Source organism: Artemia franciscana, unplaced genomic scaffold, assembly GCF_032884065.1.
Source record: "Artemia franciscana unplaced genomic scaffold, ASM3288406v1 PGA_scaffold_23, whole genome shotgun sequence".
Lineage (NCBI taxonomy): Eukaryota > Metazoa > Arthropoda > Branchiopoda > Anostraca > Artemiidae > Artemia > Artemia franciscana.
The window spans coordinates 2,627,309-2,650,376 of record NW_027062649.1 but is presented as its reverse complement, the minus strand read 5'-3'; the positions used below and the strand labels follow the sequence as shown (position 1 = coordinate 2,650,376).

Genomic DNA, 23,068 nt, shown 5'->3' with positions numbered 1-23,068 from the left:
ATAAACTCAGGTACTTAATAAATTTCGAGTCTTTTAATTGGGGACAGAATATAAAAAATTAACACAAAGCAATTTTGCATCCAACAAACTCAGCTAGTAGGTAAATTCTGAATGTCTTAGGTGCTAACAGAGTATCAAAAATTTAATAAAGCACTTGACTGCAATAAATTCAGGTAGTTGATAAATCCCGAGTATTTTAGTTGCTCTGAGTTTGTTCTATGCGAAATTGCTTTTTTTAATTAATTTTTTGATACTCAGTTACCAATTAAAAGACTTGGAATTCACCAAGTAGCTGAGTTTGTTGTAGTCAAAAGTACTTTTATTAAAATTTTTTTTTAGATTCAGTCACCAATTTAAAGGCTTGGAATTTACAAATTAATTGAGTTTGTCGCATTCGAAAGTGTTCTTATTAATTGTTTTTGGTATTCAGCTAGCAAATAAAACACCCGGAATTTATCTATTACTTTCATTAAATTTTGCTTTGATTTGATTTTTTATGCTCAGTCAGCAACTAATACACTCGGAATTTGCCTACTTACTGAGTTTGTTGTACTCAAAAACGGCTATTATTAATTTTTGATATTCAGTCACCATTTATAAGGCTCGAAATTTACCCAGCAGCTCAGTTTGTTGCAGTCAAAAGTGCAATTTAGTTACTGGTTGAGTTTGTTGTATACAAAAGTGCTTTTATTTAATTTTTTGATGCTCAGACAGCAGTTTAAATACTCAGAACTTATTAACTACCTGAGTTTATTGTATTCAAAAGTGCATTTATTAAATTTTTTATACTAATTTAGCATATAAGACACTGATAATTTACCTACTAGCTGAGTTTCTTGTACTGAAAATTACTATTTTTAAATTTTTTTATACACAGTCGTTAAGTAAAACACTCGGAATTTACCAAGTAATTGAGTTTATTGGAGTCAAAAGTGCTTTTATTAACATTTTTGGTTCTCTGTCAGCAGCTAAACACTCGGAATTTACCAACTCCCTCGGTTTATTACCGTCAAAAGTACTTTTATTAAATTTTTGATGCTCAGTCAGCAGCTCAAGACATTTGGAATTTACCTACAAGCTGAGTTTATTGTATGCAAAAGTGCTTTGCAAAAGTGCTTTTTATCAACTTTTTGATAACTCACTCACCAGATAAAAACTCAGAATTTACCAAGTAGTGAGGTTTGTTTTAGTCAAAAGTGCTTTTATTAATTTTTTTGGTTCTCAGCCAGCAGCTAAAACACTCAGAATTTATCACCTACCTGAGTTTATTGTAGTCAAAAGTGGTTTCATTGACTTTTTTAGTACTCACCCAGCAACTAAAACATTGAATTGACCTACTGGCTGATTCTGTTGTAGGCAAAAGTGCTTTTATTTAATTGTTGTTTATAATCAGACACCAATTAAAAGACTCAGAACTTACCAAGTAGCTGAGTTTGTTCTACTCAAAAGTGCTATTATTAGATTTTTTGACATGCTATTGCTGACTAAAACACTCGCAATCTACCAGCTAGCAGAGTTTGTTGTAGTCAGCAGTACTTTTATTAATTATTTTGGTACTGTGCCAGCAACTAAAACACTCTTGAACACTCTAAGACACTCTTGAGAGTGTTTTAGAGTGTTTTTAGGCAGTTGAACTTATCAACTGCCTCAGTTTATTGTAGTCAAAAGTGGTTCTTACAGATTTTCTAAGACATATGGAATTTACCTAATAGCTGAGTCTGTTCTACACAAAATCGATTTTTTTGATTATTTTTTGTGATACTCAGTCATCAGTTAAAAGACTTAAAATTTACCGAGTAGCTGAATTTGTTGTAATAAGAAGTGCCTATATTATTTTTTTTATACACAGTCACTAATTATAAGACTGAGTTGAGTTTGTTGTAGTTAAAAGTACTTTCATTAATTTTTTTGGTACTCAGCCTGCAACTAAAACACTTAGAATTTATCAACTATCCAAGTTTATTATAGTCAAAAGTGATTTTGTTAATTTTTTGACATTTAGTCATTAGCTAAAGCACTCAGGATTTATACACTAGCTGAGTTTGTTGTATGCAAAAGTGCTTTTTATTAAGCTTTTGGTACTCAGTCATCAATTAAAAGACTCAGAATCTACCAAGCAGCTGAGTTGTTTTGTAGTCAAAGCTCTTTTATTAATTTTTTGGTGCTCAGCCACTAATTAGAATACTCGGAATTTATCTACTACCTGAGTTTATTGTCGTAAAAAGTGCTTTTATTAAATTTATGATGCCTAGGCAGCAACTAAGACACTTGGAATTTGTCAACAAGATGAGTTTGTTAAACTCATTAGGGCTCTTATTAATATTTGATACCATCAATAAGCCTTAATGTATCATTTCAGAGCAAGTTCTTTTCTCAATATTCAGCCTAAACCCGTTTTCAAGCTGGAGTACACTGTATAATTTCACAATAAGTTCTTTTCTTAATATTCCTCCTCAACCCATTTTTTTCAAGTTGGAGTATATAAGTTTTTAAAATAAAAAAATAAATAAAAAATATTACTGTAAACATTATTTTTCTAATAGGAAAAATCACGACTAACACATCTATATTATCTTCACTTAGAAAATATCACAAATGAATATCTTTTGTTATAAGTATATATAATATAAATTTAAGACATGTGAAAAAATTCTATTCCCCCCCCCCCCTGTACAAAAAAGTTGAAAAATTCTAAGTTCAAAATAAAATATAAATCAAAGTTCCAAAAAAACAAATATGAAAGAAAAAAGGGGAGGGGACAAAAATTTGGGAGAGGGACATTGGTGGTCCTTGGGGGTGGGACATAGATGACCATTCCCTCTAAAGAAAATGCTATAGGAGACACTCGAGACATGTCATTGGAGACATAAGTTCGCCGGTTAAATTTATCCAAACACATTTGATAAGAAAAACGGGTAGCAGACTTGTCACTCTTTCATTCATTAAAAGTCGGTTCGTAATATAAACTGCAATTAAAATACTGCTGTATATTCACTCACTATAGGAAGATTATAAAAATGTAAACCTGTTTCATCTAACCCGAACAAAAATCAGTAAAATTTTCTGGTCCAAGAAATGTCTTCTTATTAAACAAATTCTTATTAAAATATTCACTTAACCTCAAATTATATGAACCTCATCAATCAACGCTTGTTAAAAATGGTTATTCACCTCAAAGAATTCCAACACTAACCTCAGAGATCTCAAATCTAAAACCTACTACTGCTATTAACAACTTACTGCAGCACCAAGCCGCCTGAGGCCAACTAAAAAACAACGGTATAGCAACTGATTCTTTGGAGACATGAGTTCGCCGGTTTACTTTACCCAGCCCGAGTCTAAAGAAAAACGGGGAAGCAGACTTGTGGCTTTTTGATTCATTAAAATTCTCAGGGTGCTTCGTACGGAAAGTCACGCCAATAGAACACGTATTTCAACTTTCTTTTCCTGTATTCTCTTAATTAGCCTGACCTGACTATGTATCAGTTGGAATGAAAGTATGTAAATTACGTACCATTTGTAATATGCTAGTGAGGTATATCTGTAGTATAGACACTCTTTAGAGCCTCAGGTGTATCCTCTGGAGTATTGCATAGCATACTATTTCCCCAAATCCAACAGTCATGCCTACAAGGGTCTGCTTTTGAAGAATTAATTTTTAAAAATTTTTTTAAATAAGAAGCTTTTCTGGAAAAAATAGAGAACCAGTTAGAAATACGATCCCTGAATTTGAGAGCCAAAACCTACTCTTTGAAGAATTCTGTTGGGAAAGCAGCTTAATTATAGATACATTGATTCGTAACATGGCGATACATCGACTCGCAACACAACATGTTGCGAGTGCCGTGGGCAATTTTTTTCAATGCCGCAAGCCAAGGTTTCTTAAAGGCTTCATACAAGGTTTAGCTCCGGGAAATTGAGAACAGATGAAATTATTTTATTAAATTTTTTAATGCCTGTATGAATAAATAAATTGAAAATAGTGTCTCTTTCCAATTGTTTTTCTACGTTTCCTAGGACAAACCGACGTTTCGCTTGAGAACCCGACGTTACCCGGGAGAATCCATCATTCTTGCCAGATCTTTGGTGGCTCTGCTAGCGCCATAATTTTCCTATATTATCTGGTATCTATTCAGGTAATAGATGTGGTTACAACCTATTGTTAGCAAGCAGAATAATTAAAACAATAAAACGTTATAATAATCATATAATAATAATAAATTGTAACGACAAAATAAAATAATAATAATAGTAAAATAATAAAATAAAATAATAATAATAACAATAAACAATTATAATAGAATAATAAAAATGATAATAATCACAACAAATAATAATAAAATTATAATAATAATAAAACATTATAAGGAAAAAAAGATTTACCGTATTGAAATATTCTACTCCCAATCCCGCGAAGCTTTTAGCAATTTCATATGTAGTAACGACAGCAGCAACAGGGTGGCCATTTCCCATAGGCTTACCTGCAATTTAGAATTAGTTGTATTATTATTCTTTTTTCGTTTTTTTCTCTTTTTTTTGGCAAAATACTTTTTTGACAACTTTAATATTACGTCTCCTTATTTTTCTCCAAAAATAAGAAAAATAAAGGACATAATAATACTATGAATAAAACAAAGGCCAAAAATAATGGCCGTTCCAATTTATATTCAGATCTTAAAAAATAAAATTCTAGAAAAAGAAAATAAACGTCGCTTGAATATAGCCCTTCGTACCTGTCCCTTATTATATAGTTAATTCAATAACTGCAATTTGTTACACATATTTAAACGAGCTTTAAGTTAAATAAAAATCATTTTTTGAAGCATTTAAATAAATATTCAAAACGCTTCATCCCCCAAATTGACTTCAAACAAACCTTTTCTTCATTTTTGCCACCATGACAAATTGACAAATTTAAAGGTTAAAAGTGAACGCGTTGGATAGTCATGATGGCAACAGCCCCTGGGAAAAGGGCTGTGAGTTACAAAATGTACTCATTGTTTACATATAATATTTCTCGTTGAGGATACAAGTGTCCAAAGAGAATTTTTGGGGAGGGGGGTATATTAAGTGGGAGAACTTTCCACAGAGTAGTGGAATTTTTCCGTGAGGGGAGGGAATTTTTATGAAGGGGAGTCTGATTTACCGACATTTTTTGATAAATAATCAGAAATTAAATAAAAAACAAGCTTTCAACTGGAAGTAAGGAGCAACATTATAACTCATAACGAACAGAAATTATCATGTATATAAGGGGGTTGCCCTCCCCCTTCAATACCTTGCTCTTTATGCATAAGTTTGACTTTTTGTCTCAACTTTTTCAGATGTGCTTTTAAAACATAAGGGTCATTTAATTAGAATAAGAAGCTTTTCTAAAAAAAAACCTTAGCGTGAAGAGCAAAGCATTGAGGAAAGGGAAAATCCCTTCACACATGGAATAATTTCTCTTCGTTTCCAGTTTTAATGTTGCTGCTTAGTTTTATTTGAACTAACTTGTTTTTTGTTTATTTAATACCTGGTCAAAGACAAGCTATATGTTAGGGCTGCCATACATTTTTATTTCTAGTCTTAAGAAATTCATTTTATCCTGTTAGCAAGAAATAAAAAAAAATGTTTTACTCTTTAATATAGGGTAAATTTTATAGCAATTTTTCACCTTCACACACATAGAAATTTTAAACATATTTTGTTCAAGAGCCCTTCAATACCTTTGAACGTAACAAGGACATCAAAATAAAACAGATTTTGTCTCCTTGACCTATCTTAGGTCCATTTATACTTGTATCTTAAAATGTAAGATCTCATAAGATCCTTCTTTAGGTTAATTGAAAGACTGAATTTTTTAGGGTACTGTTACATTTTGTCAGCGTTGTCACATTTAACGGTGAAGATAAATCATATTTTGAACAAATCATTAATTAAACATATTCTGTTCAAGAGCCCTTCAATACCTTTGAACGTAACAAGGACATCAAAATAAAAACAGATTTTGTCTTTGACCTATCTTAGGTCCATTTATACTTATACCTTAAAAAGTAAGATCTCATAAGATCCTTCTTTAGGTTGATTGAAAGACTGAATTTTTTAGGGTACTGTTACATTTTGTCAGCGTTGTCACATTTAACGGTGAAGATAAATCATATTTTGAACAAATCATTAATTAAACATATTCTGTTCAAGAGCCCTTCAATACCTTTGAACGTAACAAGGACATCAAAATAAAAACAGATTTTGTCTTTGACCTATCTTAGGTCCATTTATACTTATACCTTAAAAAGTAAGATCTCATAAGATCCTTCTTTAGGTTGATTGAAATACTGAATTTTTTAGGGTACTGTTACATTTTGTCAGCGTTGTCACATTTAACGGTGAAGATAAATCATATTTTGAGCAAATCATTAATTAAACATATTCTGTTCAAGAGCCCTTCAATACCTTTGAACGTAACAAGGACATCAAAATAAAAACAGATTTTGTCTTTGACCTATCTTAGGTCCATTTATACTTATACCTTAAAAAGTAAGATCTCATAAGATCCTTCTTTAGGTTGATTGAAAGACTGAATTTTTTTGGGGTACTGTTACATTTTGTCAGTGTTGTCACATTTAACGGTGAAGATAAATCATATTTTGAACAAATCATTAATTAAACATATTCTGTTCAAGAGCCCTTCAATACCTTTGAACGTAACAAGGACATCAAAATAAAAACAGATTTTGTCTTTGACCTATCTTAGGTCCATTTATACTTATACCTTAAAAAGTAAGATCTCATAAGATCCTTCTTTAGGTTGATTGAAAGACTGAATTTTTTTGGGGTACTGTTACATTTTGTCAGTGTTGTCACATTTAACGGTGAAGATAAATCATATTTTGAACAAATCATTAATTAAACATATTCTGTTCAAGAGCCCTTCAATACCTTTGAACGTAACAAGGACATCGAAATAAAAACAGATTTTGTCTTTGACCTATCTTAGGTCCATTTATACTTATACCTTAAAAAGTAAGATCTCATTAGATCCTTCTTTAGGTTGATTGAAAGACTGAACTTTTTTGGGGTACTGTTACATTTTGTCAGTGTTGTCACATTTAACGGTGAAGATAAATCATATTTTGAACAAATCATTAACTAAACATATTCTGTTCAAGAGCCCTTCAATACCTTTGAACGTAACAAGGACATCAAAATAAAAACAGATTTTGTCTTTGACCTATCTTAGGTCCATTTATACTTGTACCTTAAAAAGTAAGATCTCATAAGATCCTTCTTTAGGTTGATTGAAAGACTGAATTTTTTTAGGGTACTGTTACATTTTGTCAGTGTTGTCACATTTAACGATGAAGATAAATCAGCAAAATTATTAAATTAAATCTGGCAATACTTTTAGACCGTGAAAATCCAATATTAAAAAGTCTACTGCTTTCCAAACACAACTTGAAACAAACAGAACTCTCCTTCAAAGGAAAGCTACGCCCTTTTACGCTGTTTTTACGCCGTTTTTGGCTAACGTTTCGCCAATGTTTCATTTCTTCTTCTTTTTTGAAACCCACTAATAACAAAAATGCACATAGAGGTCTTCTTCATTACAAATTAAATTCCCGATTTTTCCCAACTTTTTAAGATAAATAATATATTCCTTAAAAAGTCGTATCCCAAGTTAGGTAATCTCCAGATGAGTTTTTGAAACTAGTATCACGATCAAAATATCCCAATTAAAAAAAAAAATGGTTGCAGGTTACTATAAATATCTGGCAAAACTTAATTAGTGAATTACTTTTTCACTAATGAAGTTTATAAAACAAAACAATGTTCACAACTCAGAAATGAGCATTTAACGAAATAAATTCGTAGAACGCTAACTAACTATGAACCAAATTTCAGAAAATCAACGGCTAGGTTACAAACATACGTGCCATCCACCAGAAAACAATAGCTGTTACGTAACAAAATCTAGGTGTAGACATTAATTTATTTTAACATGTACACTAAAAATAAAAATTTCATAACAACTGATGTTTTTTATATTTTATTTTTAGGTCAGCTCCCATAACGAGAGATTATTGAAATTTGGCCCACCTGTCATATATGGTTGTGTAGAGAGCCGTTTCATACGGTCATATCATACATACATAACTCTCAGCATAGGCTCTAACAAAGAAAGGGGGTCAGTTACGGGCTAGAACAAAAGATGATATTATTATTACATATTAATCTTTGCTCCTCCTCCCCCCCTTGGAAAAATATATGATGTCTGGCATTCAAAATTTCCTCTGTCATCGTCTGAAAAAACTTTTTAATTTCTGCACGTTTTTAAAAGCATATGAAAACATTGACAGACGAACGCAACTATGATATAACCATTTCATTGCTTATATCACGTACCATCAAAAATTACTAGCCGTAATGGGTTAGTGCTGACCGGTGGAAAATTAATTGCAGCCCCCTCCATACTCAAATATAAACAAATAGCTAAATCAAAGTAAAAAATTTGACCGAGGTGGGCAATCGCCACCCCCCCCCCCCCGCTAACCAAGACGCCCTGAAAAGCTGCCCTGGTTGCCCCCCTCTTTGAACGACTCTAGTTCTCTAGATTTCCACTGACCCGAAGCAATTAAATTTCATTGTCACTGTCCTTGGTACTTAAAAAACTAAAACTATTGAGTAACTGTACATGATTACCAGCATCAAATCAAAAACTTTTGTTTGGGAATGGGAGTATTTTCACACGAAGGGGGAGGGTTACAAAAAAAACTGTTAAAACACAACAAAAATTTGTTTAACATGTGTCTTTTTTACTTTCGTACGAGTCAGGCAAAAATTTCGGGAGGGAGGGGGTCAAACCGTATAGTTTCCTCCCCCTAGATATGGCCTTAATGGTTATCTTGTGTTTAAGATGAAAAAAAAGTCTTTGATAGCTATAAAGCTAATATTTCTTGAATTGTCATTGCCTACACGCTTTCAAAACAGCCAAACATAGAATAACGACGCAGAAACTCCGAAAAGAAAGGTCTTTAGAAATAATAGAAAAAGAAAAAATGAAATAGCTAGAAAATTTGTCGATTTTTCCCCTCTTGTACATAAGATGGTAGAATGAATTTGAAATCCAAAGAATACAATACGCTATCTGCCATCTAGCAGCCAGATTTAGGTACTAATTGGAAATTCAGCATGCTTTGTTTTCACTTGAATTTTCACAAAAACTCTCAGCACAAAAATGGAGTGATTTCATAATTTCCTATTTGGCCTATTCTTTTTAATAAAAACTATGAACAGGGAACATATATAATGGTTATTTGCATGTGTAATGGTTAAACTTTCATGGAAATAAGGAGATCTCCGAAAAAAGATATTTGAGTGGTATTTTTTTTTTTAATTTAGGACTTAAATAGTTCTCGCAGGTTTTCTAAATTAAAACCCAATAATCATTCAGCAAGAATAAGATGAAAAAAATCATAAAAAACAAAAATGTTGGATCAGGCTATTTGATCGAACAAAGCCAGCCAGCTAGAGTAAATATGAAATTATATTTCCCTTTGGATTGTATTTTGATCTAGATGAGAGTATCATTTCCATTCGAAAGTATAGGCTACAAGACACCAGCGTCTATCCTTTTTCTTCCTCCATGAAAAAACACAAATATACATAAACTGAAGATAACATTTAGAAAATTTTAACCTCTCCCAAAAAAATTTCTTTGTGGATATAAGAACTGATCTAAATTTAGCTGTGTAGGACGTGACGAGAGCTCAAGGGTTACGGCATAACTGTCATACATTTTCATTCAAAATTAATAAGTATACGAATTTCAGCTCAATCAGCACATAGGAAGTGGATGAATTATTTATTACCCCATATACTTACAATTCTGAGTTCTACACAAATCAACTTGACTAAAAGCGTTTAAAAACCAAAGCTTCATGACTGATCAGCAAAACGTAACTTTCTTAAACCTACATTCCAAATAAAAGTTTACTGATTAAAACACATTAAAATTTACACGCGGGCTTAAAATTGAACTTATACATCGAGGTGCACCTATCGAAGCCCCATTTAATTCAGCGTCAAATTTCTAAGGGTAGGGTTACACCTCATCATCGGAAGCCATAAGGTTTTTTCCATATTTAGTCTCCACATATGTATCTCCTGCCCTAATCTCCAGATACTTTTATTGTATTTTCCATAGATAAAAACTAGAGGCTGCTGCTTGACCTTACCTTTTAAATACATGTAATACATGTATAAAACCTTACCTTTTAAATAAAACATGTGTGTTTTACATAAATATAATCTCTCCAAACATTATTCTGGCCAATTTCAGAAGCTTTTTTCTAAGAATTTTATCAGATGCATTTACAAATATTAGAAATTACTTACCAATTGTGACTATGTCAGGTACAACGTCTTCACCAGCAAGTTGGAAAGCCCACCAATGACTCCCAACACGACCAAAACCCACTTGAACCTCATCCGCTATGCATAATCCACCAGAATTGCGGACATGTCTGAAAAGGAAATAAAAAAATGATAGAGCAAAAGGGGAAAATGATGAAATTTTTCGAGGGGGAGAGAGTATTTTTTCATCAATTGTTATTTTTTATTCAAGTTATTAAATAAAAATCATATTTTTAATATTATTGCCCCATCTCCTCGTTTAAACTGATTATGACTAAATTTGACTCAACAACTCCGTAATATTTGGGGGCATGCCTGAGAAAAGAAGAAAAAGATGGCAGAGTAAGGAGGGGGGGGGGAATAAGTAGACTTTTTCAAAGAGGTGAAAAAATAATTTAATTTGCTAACTTGAATAAAAATGACAAACAAATTAAAACATAGGTTTTTATCCCCCTCCCCTCATATAGAGAGGAATATCTGAAAATTAAAAAGGAACCAATGAGGTTTGGTGTTCGTTTACAGGCTAAGAATTCGACACAAGAAAAACGCGTAAATACAACAATGGGTAAAAGGACAAGGCTGTTTGGTTCCCTTTTTACTGTTTAAAAAAACTGTTTCGAACTTTTGATTCCTCTTGAGATACACTAGAGATATAATATGAATGTGTTGCAAAAATAAGTTACAAAAAAATTCCATGAAATTAAAGCACAAAATATTAATCTCTTATTTTTAGCCTAAGACCTGCAAAAAAACATAAGGCTTATAGATATTCAAATAGGGATTTTAACAAAACAATATTCATACCGCCAGAAACCATATCTAAAAGAATTGCACATCAATTAAAATGAATACACAAGAAAATTAGTTTTGTAAGCACTGGCGGATCCAGGGGGGTCGGGGCGGGGATCCAAGGCCCCCAAGATTTGTTCGTGCCCTTTTATCTTTTTTTCGTTTTTTTATTCTGTTTTAGAATAAATTTTTCAGTTTGGTCAATTATTGGCACCTTTATAACGTTGCCCCCCCCCCAAGATTTTGCTCATTGGCGCCCATGTCAGATTGGGTTTCCCCAAGATTTTGCTCTAGATCCTCCCCTGTTTGTAAGTTTCCGTTCTGTGTCCTTATTAAAACAATAAACTGAAAAATTCTCCTCCCCCATCCCCCTACAGTTTCGTGAATTGGCAAAACTTGAGAAAAATACCGATGAAATGAACTGAAATTTGTTATTTATTTAAGCCTCAAACAATTGGTTATTACACCAATACGCTTTAGCCTTAATAACATTTAAGGCCTTAATAATTTCTGGCGGTTGTGCTTGTTTGATTGATTGAACTCTTATGATTGACTATTTCTAAAGACTCAAAATTTAACGAGACAAAAATGAGCCAGGGTTCTTTTGCTTCATTTTCTGAAACACACCAAAGAAATAATATAATTTGCTCGCAACAATAAGTCACAAAAAGATTTTGTCACAAATAATAAGCCACAACATAACAATAATGTCACAAAAAGAACGCTCATTCGCAAGAAATACACAAGGAAAAGGAATTTACCAAGATAAATCTTGACGAGATTTAAGGTCATTCGATACCTTTAAGAATCACCCTATCTCGTCCATTACAAGCATTTTAAGTTTGTGTGATCAAACTACTCAGGAGTGATTGAGCAGTCTTGCCATAGCTTATAGAGTCACCCTATCTCAAGAATCAAGAATCTCCCTATCAATCACCCTATCTCGTCCATTACAAGCATTTTAAGTTTGTGTGATCAAACTACTCAGGAGTGATTGAGCAGTCTTGCCATAGCTTATAGAGTCACCCTATCTCAAGAATCAAGAGTCTCCCTATCAATTACCCTATCTCGTCCATTTCAAGCATTTTAAGTTTGTGTGATCAAACTACTCAGGAGTGATTGAGCAGTCTTGCCATAGCTTATAGAGTCACCCTATCTCAAGAATCAAGAATCTCCCTATCAATCACCCTATCTCGTCCATTACAAGCATTTTAAGTTTGTGTGATCAAACTACTCAGGAGTGATTGAGCAGTCTTGCCATAGCTTATAGAGTCACCCTATCTCAAGAATCAAGAATCTCCCTATCAATCACCCTATCTCGTCCATTACAAGCATTTTAAGTTTGTGTGATCAAACTACTCAGGAGTGATTGAGCAGTCTTGCCATAGCTTATAGAGTCACCCTATCTCAAGAATCAAGAATCTCCCTATCAATCACCCTATCTCGTCCATTACAAGCATTTTAAGTTTGTGTGATCAAACTACTCAGGAGTGATTGAGCAGTCTTGCCATAGCATATAGAACTTTGATAAGAGAACCGAATAAACGACAGAAAACTAAAAGCCGACACCAGCTTTCCCAGATATCTTACTAAACCCATTTAAATTCTCCACTTTTATTTCAGGGATAGAGATATTCAGATAACACAACTGACACGTAGGCAATAATAATAACAACCTTAGAATTCGATTTTTTTTCTAAGTCAGAAAGATCTGATAAAGTCCTGTCTATTTTACTATCCATTTTATACCAGAACAACTTTTGTTGTAGCTTCTGCAGGGCCAAGAATTTATTTCGCGGGGCCAAAAAGTGTAAAGTAAATAAGATTTCTTGTATAGAAAAAGATTTCTAGTCTACAGAAAGTATCTATATTAGAAAGAAAAACCGTATCCATGAGGGTTACCGGATTTACCCCCCCCCCCCCCCGAAATGATTCCCCAACTCGTAAAAACATAACAAAAATACTTGTAAGTCCATTTTTTGATACGTTTTTAAAGTTTGTTGTGTGAATAACCCCTGAAAAAAAAAAAAAAAAATACTGAATACACCCTTTCTGGAAAGTATGAAAAGTTGTAATAATCATGTAATAATCGTACGAGGTTAAAGGATCAAATTGTTTATGTCACACAAATCATATTAACCATTTCTACCCTCATTCTCGCATTTAGGAGGTCCGAGGGAGGAGGGGGGGGGAATGCGACATTATTTGTACTACTTTTCTTTCAAATTAAGCTAGATTTCATTGTTCCTAATAGTTTCCTCACTTTCAAATTCTTCATTTACAGGAATTTCTGTTTGCCTTTTTTTTAGACTGCTCTATTCACGAAGATACTTTAATTTATAAAAAGAGTTGACGGAAAAGTTCACAAAAGAAACCTAGCATGCTCCTTAGCTTTAATTTTACGGGATAAACCCTTACTTTTGCCTTAGCTACACTCAAATATATATGTTTTTAATAACGGATAATGATTTTTTATTAAAAATATATAATTAATAACAATTGATTATTAATTAATATAAACTGAATTAATAATAATAGATAGTAACAAAAAAGTGATAAATAGTAATAAACAAAAAGTAATAAATAGCAATAATATTAACAGTATAATAGTAGAATATAATAATAATAGTAGATAGGGTGCTAGTCTGAAGTTTAAAAAAAATGCTTAAACTTTAAACCATTTTGTCGTTGATGAGTTGGCGTTAGGTCGAGTTGGTACATGAATTGAGCTTGGCAGATTAAAACTCAGCAATGTCACTTGGCGACTAAGTAAAACCTGCTAAATATACAAACTCTCGAAGCACAAAAATTTTGAGGCAGTCTTAACATAAGGATTTTGGACAAGATTTTAGCAGAGTATATACGACCTACAAAATCTGTGAAAATTATTTTTCACAGAAATTGAAAAAATTTTTATATATTTTTATATAAAATATATTTTTATTTTATATTTTTATAAAACTCTGTGAAAATTAATTTCAGTTTTTTAATCATTCAATTTCATATATTTCTGGGTTTAAATCATATTTGAAAAAGAAAGACCTTTGTTTTATGCGCATTCAATATTTTTGTCTCTGAAAGATTTTCTTCCGCCTTGGTACCATAATAGGAGGATTCTATATAAATTTGTAATAAATGATGTTTTCAGATAATTTATTATAGCAAGCGAAATGCTGTCAGGAATTAACGTAAGTCAATTGCCACATTTCCATGATCTACTATTTTATATTATTGTGTTAGTGGGTTAGAAATAAATTGCTATTGGTATTTGCTCTCTATGAAGTTTTTTAATAATGTGAAGTTGTCTCTATGAAGTTGTATATAAATTTGTAATAAATTATGTTTTCGGAAAATTTCTTATAGCAAGCGAAATGCAGTCAGGAATTAATGTAAGTCAATTGCCACCTTTCCATGATCCACAATTTTATATTATTGTGTTAGTGGGTTAGAAATAAATTATTATTAGTATTTGCTGTCCATGAAGTAAAAACAGAAGAGAACAAAAGGCTAACAAAGTGTAAGATTCAATAGTTCTGGCTGCTTGACAGCCGTTCTTCATGAGACCTTTCAAGCATCATCATACCGTTCTACATATACTCATCATACCGTTTATAAAGATCAAATACAGATTGAAAACTTTAGTACGGGAATGAACCTTTAAAAAATACCTAAGCTTTTAAATCATTTGACTAGATGAATTTGGCGGCGTAAAACCCGACAGAAACCTTCCGGGGGTACAAACTCCCTAAGAATGAGAGTCTATAGGCGGTCCAAACATAAGGGAGCGAATGATCATTAGAGGCAAAAAACTTAGAAGGAGACATACTGCTAAATACCGCCATTCAGCCGGAGTGGGAGAACATCATGACAGCAGCAAACCTGAGAGATGACTGGCGGCTCCAGGGAAACCTGAGAGATGACTGGCAACCTCAGGAGGCACACGCGCAACTAGTCAATTAGGCAATTTTACTACTTAATTTGGCGAAAAAAAAAACAACGAAAGAAACCTTCAGAGTGCATGAACTCTCTAAAAATGAGAGACTAATGGGAGTCCAAACATATGGGAGCCGATCATCATTCGAGGCAAACAAAAATTAACAGGAGACAACACACAGCAAAGAGAGATAAACTCAACAAAAAAAAACCTCAAACGAGACTGCGGCCAGTAGAGAGAAAAGAGATGAAAGACTAAAATAACGTGGATATTTCGCCTGTATCTAAACTAGGCGTCCAAAGCACAACATAAAAAGCCACCACCACCAATAATAATAAAGACAATCGTCGCTACTGATCCAAGTAGGGAAAAGAAGCTATTAGAATTACTTCAATGAGAACATCAAAGCAAATGAGGAAAAATTATGAAAATTGAAACTAAGTTAACTATTCTGTTGCGAAATAATCCTCTTGTTAGCTAATATTGAAGCAATTTTTTTGGTCAAGTAGGTAATCTTGTCCCCTGTTGATTATGTAAAATTTTAATTCCCTTATTGACTATTGCTTCTTTTTTCAAAAGACAATCATAAATCGGATCAATATTTATATTCCCCGTGTCTCTATTTTTTGAAAGATTAGCAAACATACACTTTTTGATTTCTATAGCCTCCCTGGCCCATTGAGAAAAACCCCTATCATTAGAAATAGCTGTAGCCTCATCAAACTGCATAAAATGTTCAGGATGAAAGAATGTATGTTCAGCCAGAGCCGAAACAGAAGTTTCAGGAGGCTTTCTTAATTGTAGAGTTTTTTTTCTATTGAGTTGCGATGCTTAATAAATCTTTCAATAAATTGTTAGTAAGTTCTACCAATATAAAACATTACAAGAATAAGGAATTTTACACACCCCACCAACTAACTCTCCCCGGGTTAAATTGTTCCCAGAATTAAGGAAACTACCTAATGGTCTCACTGATTGGAAACAAATATCAATATTATGTTGACTCAAAATTCGTTTAAGCATCTCCCCCAAAATAGGTACATAAGGCAAAGAAATGAAACTTTTTGGCATATTTAATTCTGTACACTGTGAAACTCCTATAACCCTATTTTTATGTTTAATGCGTCTATTTTTTATTATTTTATCAATTAATTTAATCGGGTAACTATTACAAAATAAAATATCCCTTAAATATAATGATTCAGAATCTAAAAACTCCTGGGAACAAATTCTGAAAGCTCTATCCACCATTGCAATCACAACCCCTCGTTTCACTGACACAGGGTGGCACGAATGAAAGTTCAAATACTTATCACTGTGTGTAGGTTTTCTATAGATTAAGAACAGCAAATAGAAATCACTTTTAACCAATAGGATATCAAGGAAAGGTAGTTTGTCATTTTCTTCATACTCCACTGTAAATTTTTTAAATGTTTACGGACAAGGTCTAAGGACTCTAAACCGTGTTTCCAAATGCAAACCACATCGTCCATGAATCTGCCCCTGAATCTGATCCCTAAGTGGATCAGTAGCGACAATTATACTTATTATTATTGGTGGTGGTTTTATTTGTTTTTAGTTTCGTGTTTTTTTTTTCTTTTTATCTTGTGCTGAGGACGCCTAGTTTATATAGAGGTGGAATATCCACGTCATTTTAGACTTTTATCTCTTTTCTCTCTACTGGCCGCAGTCTCGTTTGAGGTTTTTTTTTTGTTGAGTTTATCTCTCTTTATTGTTTGTTGTCATGTCTGGCCAGTTCGGCTTAAGGGCTTTCAACAGGAGATATACTGCTAAACACCTCAGTCAACCAGAATTGGAGGACATTACTGCAGTAAAAAACCCGAGGGATGATTGGCGGCTCATCCTTGATGCCCTGGGTGCCTCAAGAGGCAAAATCAGAACTAGTCAATCTGAAAAATTTGTTACATGAATTTGACGAAAAAAAACCCGAAAGAAACCATCTGGGCGGATGAACTCGTTAAGGATGAGAGTCTATAGGCGGTCAAAATATAAGGGAGCCAACCATCATTTGAAGCAAAAAAAAAATTAGCAGGAGGCATACTACTAAACGCCTCAGTCCAAACAGCATGGGAGGATATCAATGCAGCAGCAAACCTGAGAGATGATTGGCGACTCCTCCTTGATGCCCTGGGTGCCTCGGGAGGCGCAGGTGCAACTAGTCAGTTTGGCAATTTGCTTAGTTCAGTTTTAGGGAATAAAACCCGACAGAAACCTTCTGGGCGCACAAACTCTCTAACAATGAGAGTCTATAGGGGGTCCAAACATAAGGGAGCCAGTTAACATTCGAGGCAAAAAATAATTAGCAGGAGAAACAATGCTAAATACCTCCATTCTACCAGAATGAAAGGACATCACTGCAGCAGCAAACCTGAGAGATGATTGGCGGCTCCTCCTTGATGCCCTGTGTGCCTCAGGATGCGCAGGTGCAACTAGTCAGTTTGGCAATTTGATTAGCTAAGTTTTAGGGAATAAAACCCGACAGAAACCTTCTGGGCGCACAAACTCTCTAACAATGAGAGTCTATAGGGGGTCCAAACATAAGGGAGCCAGTTAACATTCGAGGCAAAAAATAATTAGCAGGAGAGACACTGCTAAATACCTCCATTCTACCAGAATGAAAGGACATCACTGCAGCAGCAAACCTGAGAGATGATTGGCGGCTCCTCCTTGATGCCCTGGTGCCTCAGGAGGCACACGCACAACTACTTAGTTTGACAAATTTATTGCATGAAGTTGGCGGAAACAAAACACAAAAGAAACATTCTTGGTGCATGAACTCACTAAGGATGAAAGTCTATAGGCGGTCCAAATATAAGGGATCCAATCATCATTTGAAACAAAAAAAAAGCAGGATACATACTGCTAGACCCCTCAGTTCAACCAGAATGAGAGGTAATCACTGCAGCAGCAAACCTGAGTGATTATTAGAGACTTCTCCTTGATGCCCTGGGCATGGAGCCAAATGTAATTATTTAACTGATGATTTTACCTTGAGTACAAAATACAAACCAGAACAAGCTGGCGAAATCGAAGAGAATGATGCTTACTTGTATACCTCTCTCAGATAGCCCGGTGGTGTGATGATTTGTCCACCACAGCTTTGCAAACTTTCCGAGATAAAACACGATATACCTTTTCCACTAGAGCGAATATTTTGTATCTGATCTTCCACGTCCTGTGCATACAGAGTTGAGAGTTCATCAAGTGAGTGTTCAGTGTCTCTATATTTTCCTCTGTATCTGTCAGGAACTGAGGCCTGCAAATAAAGAATAGTGACGTGTATAGAGTAGTTTTAGAAGGGGGATCTGTTAATGGAAGAAGACATATTGAGAAATGACGTATTTGGCCGAAGAGCCCGTGAGGCCGGCAATTAACCACCAAAAAAGGAAAATGCCGAAGAAAAAAACAATAAAAAAAACGCGGAAAGTCAATGTACAAATATATATATATATATATATATATATATATATATATATATATATATATATATATATATATATATATATATATTATATATATATATATATATATATATATATATATATATATATATATATATATATATATATATATATATATATATATAACACGATTAAAAGTATGAAAACAATCTGCAAAGTTCAATAGATTTTAAGAAATGTATTTACTATTACCTAATGTAACTGCAAACATAAAAAAAAATTGTTATAGATATAGCGGGTTTTAGTTTTTAAACAACTGTTTGCTAATTAATTACAAAGTTCAATAGATACTAGAAAATTTATTTAGTATTACCTAATGTGAATAAAAACAATAGTAGATAAGATATACTGGAATATTGATAATCTTACCTAAATAATACCTAATTTGACCTAAAAATACTAATATGCACTTTAAAATAAAATGCTGTGTGACATTTTCATGTTCGTCCTTAGTCTGAAATTCAATATTATCAGTTTTTTTGCATTGAAGAAACAAACGTAAAAGTTCAAAAATACAATTGCATCAGAATATTTAGTTAATATTACCTAATACAATCGATGATAAACTTTGATAAATCATACCTGTTATGTAGAATGTTGAGAAAATCGATACTGTTGAGATAAACAATACTGAGTAGCTTCCTCTTACTTTTCTATACATTTCTCCAGAACAAAAAAGCCAGAAACAGTGGCGTCAATTTACAAAAATTAAGACTGGAATAGATTTTCAAAATTATGGGGGGAGGCAAATTTGTCAGTTTTCTTCCAGTTTTTCTGTGAAAACACCAAAATGTATTTTTCAATTAAAATATCCCAAAGAGAATTTTTCAAAATTTAAGGGGGGGGGGGAGATCTACATGCGGGAAAACACCACTAGAGGCTGCTTTGAATCCAACAGTTTGTTTTTCTTTAAAGGTTGCCAAAAGAACCGTTGAAGTTTGTTATTCTATTCAAAACGAGTTGAAGGCTTATTAAAGAAGCCGCTGAGGGCTCATTGTGTTGCGAGAGCAACAATTTGGTTTTGTCGTGTTTTTTTTCTTTTTTTTTCTAGCACCTGGATTTCAGCTTTATCCTAGAAATTGGCAAGGGTCTATCCTTTGCATTTTTTTACGGAAAGTGTGAACCTTAGGCCGGATTGATGAATATGACTGCATTTTGGAAAGCTTCGTAGAACTCTTGCCTGTGGCCAAAAATCTGTTGTTTCTATCCATTTCTGTTCGTGATTTCAACTGAGTTTATCATTCGGTTTTTCGCACTTGGGATTGCGGTAGAGAAATGATATCAGACGTGCCTCTTAAACTTTAAAAGTTCTCTCATTGTTAAAGAAATTAGAGTTTATCCTTTGCTCCTTTCTAAGTGATGACGTTAGAAATATGGCCTACAGCAAAAAGTCAACTTTTGAACTAAGACAGATAGATTTTTTTTCGACGGCAGTCGATAGCTCTTGATGAGCTGATCAAAGCATATTTAATCCTTTTTTTTTTGGTAGAAAAATTCCTTCATGAGATAAACCAGTTTGAAAGTTTAAAGGGGTTGACAACTTCAGTAGTAAGGTACACACTGAAACCGAAAACAGGCCGATACCAATTGTGAAACATATAGGGGAGTTTTAAGCAACAGTCGGCTGTTAGCTCTTAATCATCTTCGGCAATGAGGGGTTCACAGCTTTTGCTAGTTGGCGTACCTATCATTTATTTCCAGTGTATTTGATGGTAAGACCAATTTGGCTCCAGTGGTTAGACATGTAGGGGACTTTTGCAAGTTGCAACGAGCGGTTTGCAACTTTTGCGAGTTGCTGTACCTAGTATTTATTTTAAGATCCTTACAAATTAACAACTTCAGCGTTTAATCGAAGCGAGGAAACAAAACCAAAGTGTTCCTCTCGCAACACTTTACTCGGCGAAGCCGAACAAAGGTTGCCGCAACACCTCACGTTGTCCAAGCAACGTAGATCTTGTTCTATTTAAAATGAGGGTAGGTGAAGGGTAGGGCAATTACTTTGGTCTCAAAATATGATTTGTCGGAACTTTTACAGACGAATCTTTAGACGTATCACGAATTTCCACTGCCCACAATTTCAGTGGGTAGAATTTTTTCCCTTAATTCTTTACAAAGACTTGTAGTCTATTAACAGTCAGAGCAAACAACACTAGCCCTAGGTCAAAAGACTAATTATGCTCGTTACTGAAGCTGCAAATACTATTTGGAAACTAGTTATATATTTAAATTAGTTTCAAAGCTCAAAAAATATTAGAAGATCTACTGGCCTAGTGACAATCAATTAAAAAACATACTTTTATTTTCTAGATTCCCAACAACAAAAACGATAAGGTTTATATAAATGAAGAAAAAAACAAATTGAAAAAAATAAATATATACAATAAAAATCCAAATTATTCTTAAGGCCATTAATTAATCATTCTTAAGGCCATTAATACATTAATCATGAGACAATATGAAATGCATACTTGAAGGGAGTATTTATCCCATTGCGCAATCAGAGTCAGAGGGTTACCAAGCTTCACAAGAGAGTATACATTTTTTTCGTTTTTATACCTGTCGTTTGACAGGCTCTGCTATTTAGTAAATATTACCTAATGTCCTTCCTGACAAGTTTACAAAACAAAGTTACTTATATTAAATGTACTGAGTAAAAAGCAGAAAAAATAATCAACCAAGACTGATACTAAATAATACCTTATAGCATTTTATCCAACGCGCTAAGTCTATTTTTTTATCTATTTTTTATTCTATTTATTTATTATGTCCGACCATTCCCTACATTTCCTAGCTGCCGGACAATAGTTGTTTAATTTACATCACAGTTATATAGTTATTAGTTTAAACACACATATATATATATATATATATATATATATATATATATATATATATATATATATATATATATATATATATATATATATATTTATATATATTTATATATATATAAATATATATATATATATATATATATTTATATATATATAAATATATATATATATACATATATATATATATATATATATATATATATATATATATATATATATATATATATATATATATATATATATATATATATATATATATATATATATATATATATATATATATATATATATATATATATATATATATATTTAAGTAAAAGAGCATGTCGGACGGCGAGTACAAAAAAAGGGTAAAAAACTTTAGCGCATACCCTTTCGCGGAAACCAGAGAAAAAAAAAATGCTATGCCCCCTTCCCTCAAACACGGCTCGAAGTTTCAACTCAATTACCCAGCCGCGAGAAAAACTACGAGCATATTTAACAAACTATAGATAGAAATCATGATCTTTTAATTGAACCTTCTGGTTGTAACCAATGCTTAGAATGAGAAATACTCGTTTGCCTTTAGGCTTCAGGCATAAAACAATACAAGACAGACTCCCTTGTGAGCAGTTGAAAACCATCTGATAAGGATTTTAAAATTAGCCTGGAAAAATTCTTAATTCAGTTACCAGGTGTAGATCCAATAGTAGAAAGTCATATATCAAAACATTTTAATCAAATGTAATTTTTTTAGTAAAAAGGATGTAAACAAAAACCACTCATATTGTAAAAAGAAAGCTTACCACATGAACCCAGTCAGGCTTAGCGTCCGGACCTAAGTGATTGAACTTGTAGGGGCTAATGTCAATTAAAGACATTACGTGACCATGATATGCACTGAAAGAAAATATAGATGAATGGGTCAGTCGAAAAAAAAAATAATATCAAGGTTGCCCCTGGTCTGACAAAAACAAAATGCAAATAGTCCAAAAACCACTAAACTAAAGGAAGAATGGAACTGAAATCATGCAGAATGTCTGAAAAAATAATTAAATACAGATAATGCAGTGACTCTGTCTCAAGTAGTGTCACTAAATCTTAGTTCATATTGAGCAAAAGCTCATAACCTTCTTATTGAGCCCCTTTACATCTTTGGAAGTTATCCGACACCGAGAAAGAAAATATATAGTTCGATTGGACAGCGACTCAGCTCAATCACTAAGAACATAATGATGCTACGTCTTACTGGCTTTCTTTTTTTTTCTTTTTTAAACTGTCAGAATGCTTTTTACCTTTTTAGAATGGTTACAGCTGAATTTCACCCTTTATGGGGGATTTTAATAGTAATATAAGACACTATTAAAAGATAAATCCTAGTAGTTGCATCGCTGTTACCATTACCATTATTCCCCCCTCCCCTATATTAAAAGATAAATCACTAGGAGTTGCAGCCCCTGCAACTCTTTACCCCTTCCCATATATTAAAAGGTTTCAGCCCTATTATAAGTACCATTAATCCCCCCTCATCATATATTAAAAAATAAATCACTAGGAGTTGCAGCCCTGTTAACATTCCACAGAAACTGAAAAAAAACTGATGATATTAATTTTCAACAATTATCCAAATACTATGCTTAGCATGAAAAAAGGAC

The 23,068-nt window shown here is 33.1% G+C and overlaps 1 protein-coding gene across 1 annotated transcript in view; it reads right to left on the bottom strand.

The window, feature by feature from the left end:
* LOC136041435 (ethanolamine-phosphate phospho-lyase-like) overlaps positions 1 to 23,068 on the bottom strand; it is a 64,517-nt gene that overhangs the window by 13,720 nt on the left and 27,729 nt on the right. The window contains exons 4-7 of the mRNA XM_065726104.1: positions 22,220 to 22,313; positions 18,187 to 18,395; positions 10,378 to 10,505; positions 4,384 to 4,481 (exon numbers count right to left, since the gene is read on the bottom strand). Coding sequence (XP_065582176.1) covers positions 4,384 to 4,481; positions 10,378 to 10,505; positions 18,187 to 18,395; positions 22,220 to 22,313 — 529 coding nt within the window. The remainder of the gene's footprint in view (positions 1 to 4,383; positions 4,482 to 10,377; positions 10,506 to 18,186; positions 18,396 to 22,219; positions 22,314 to 23,068) is intronic.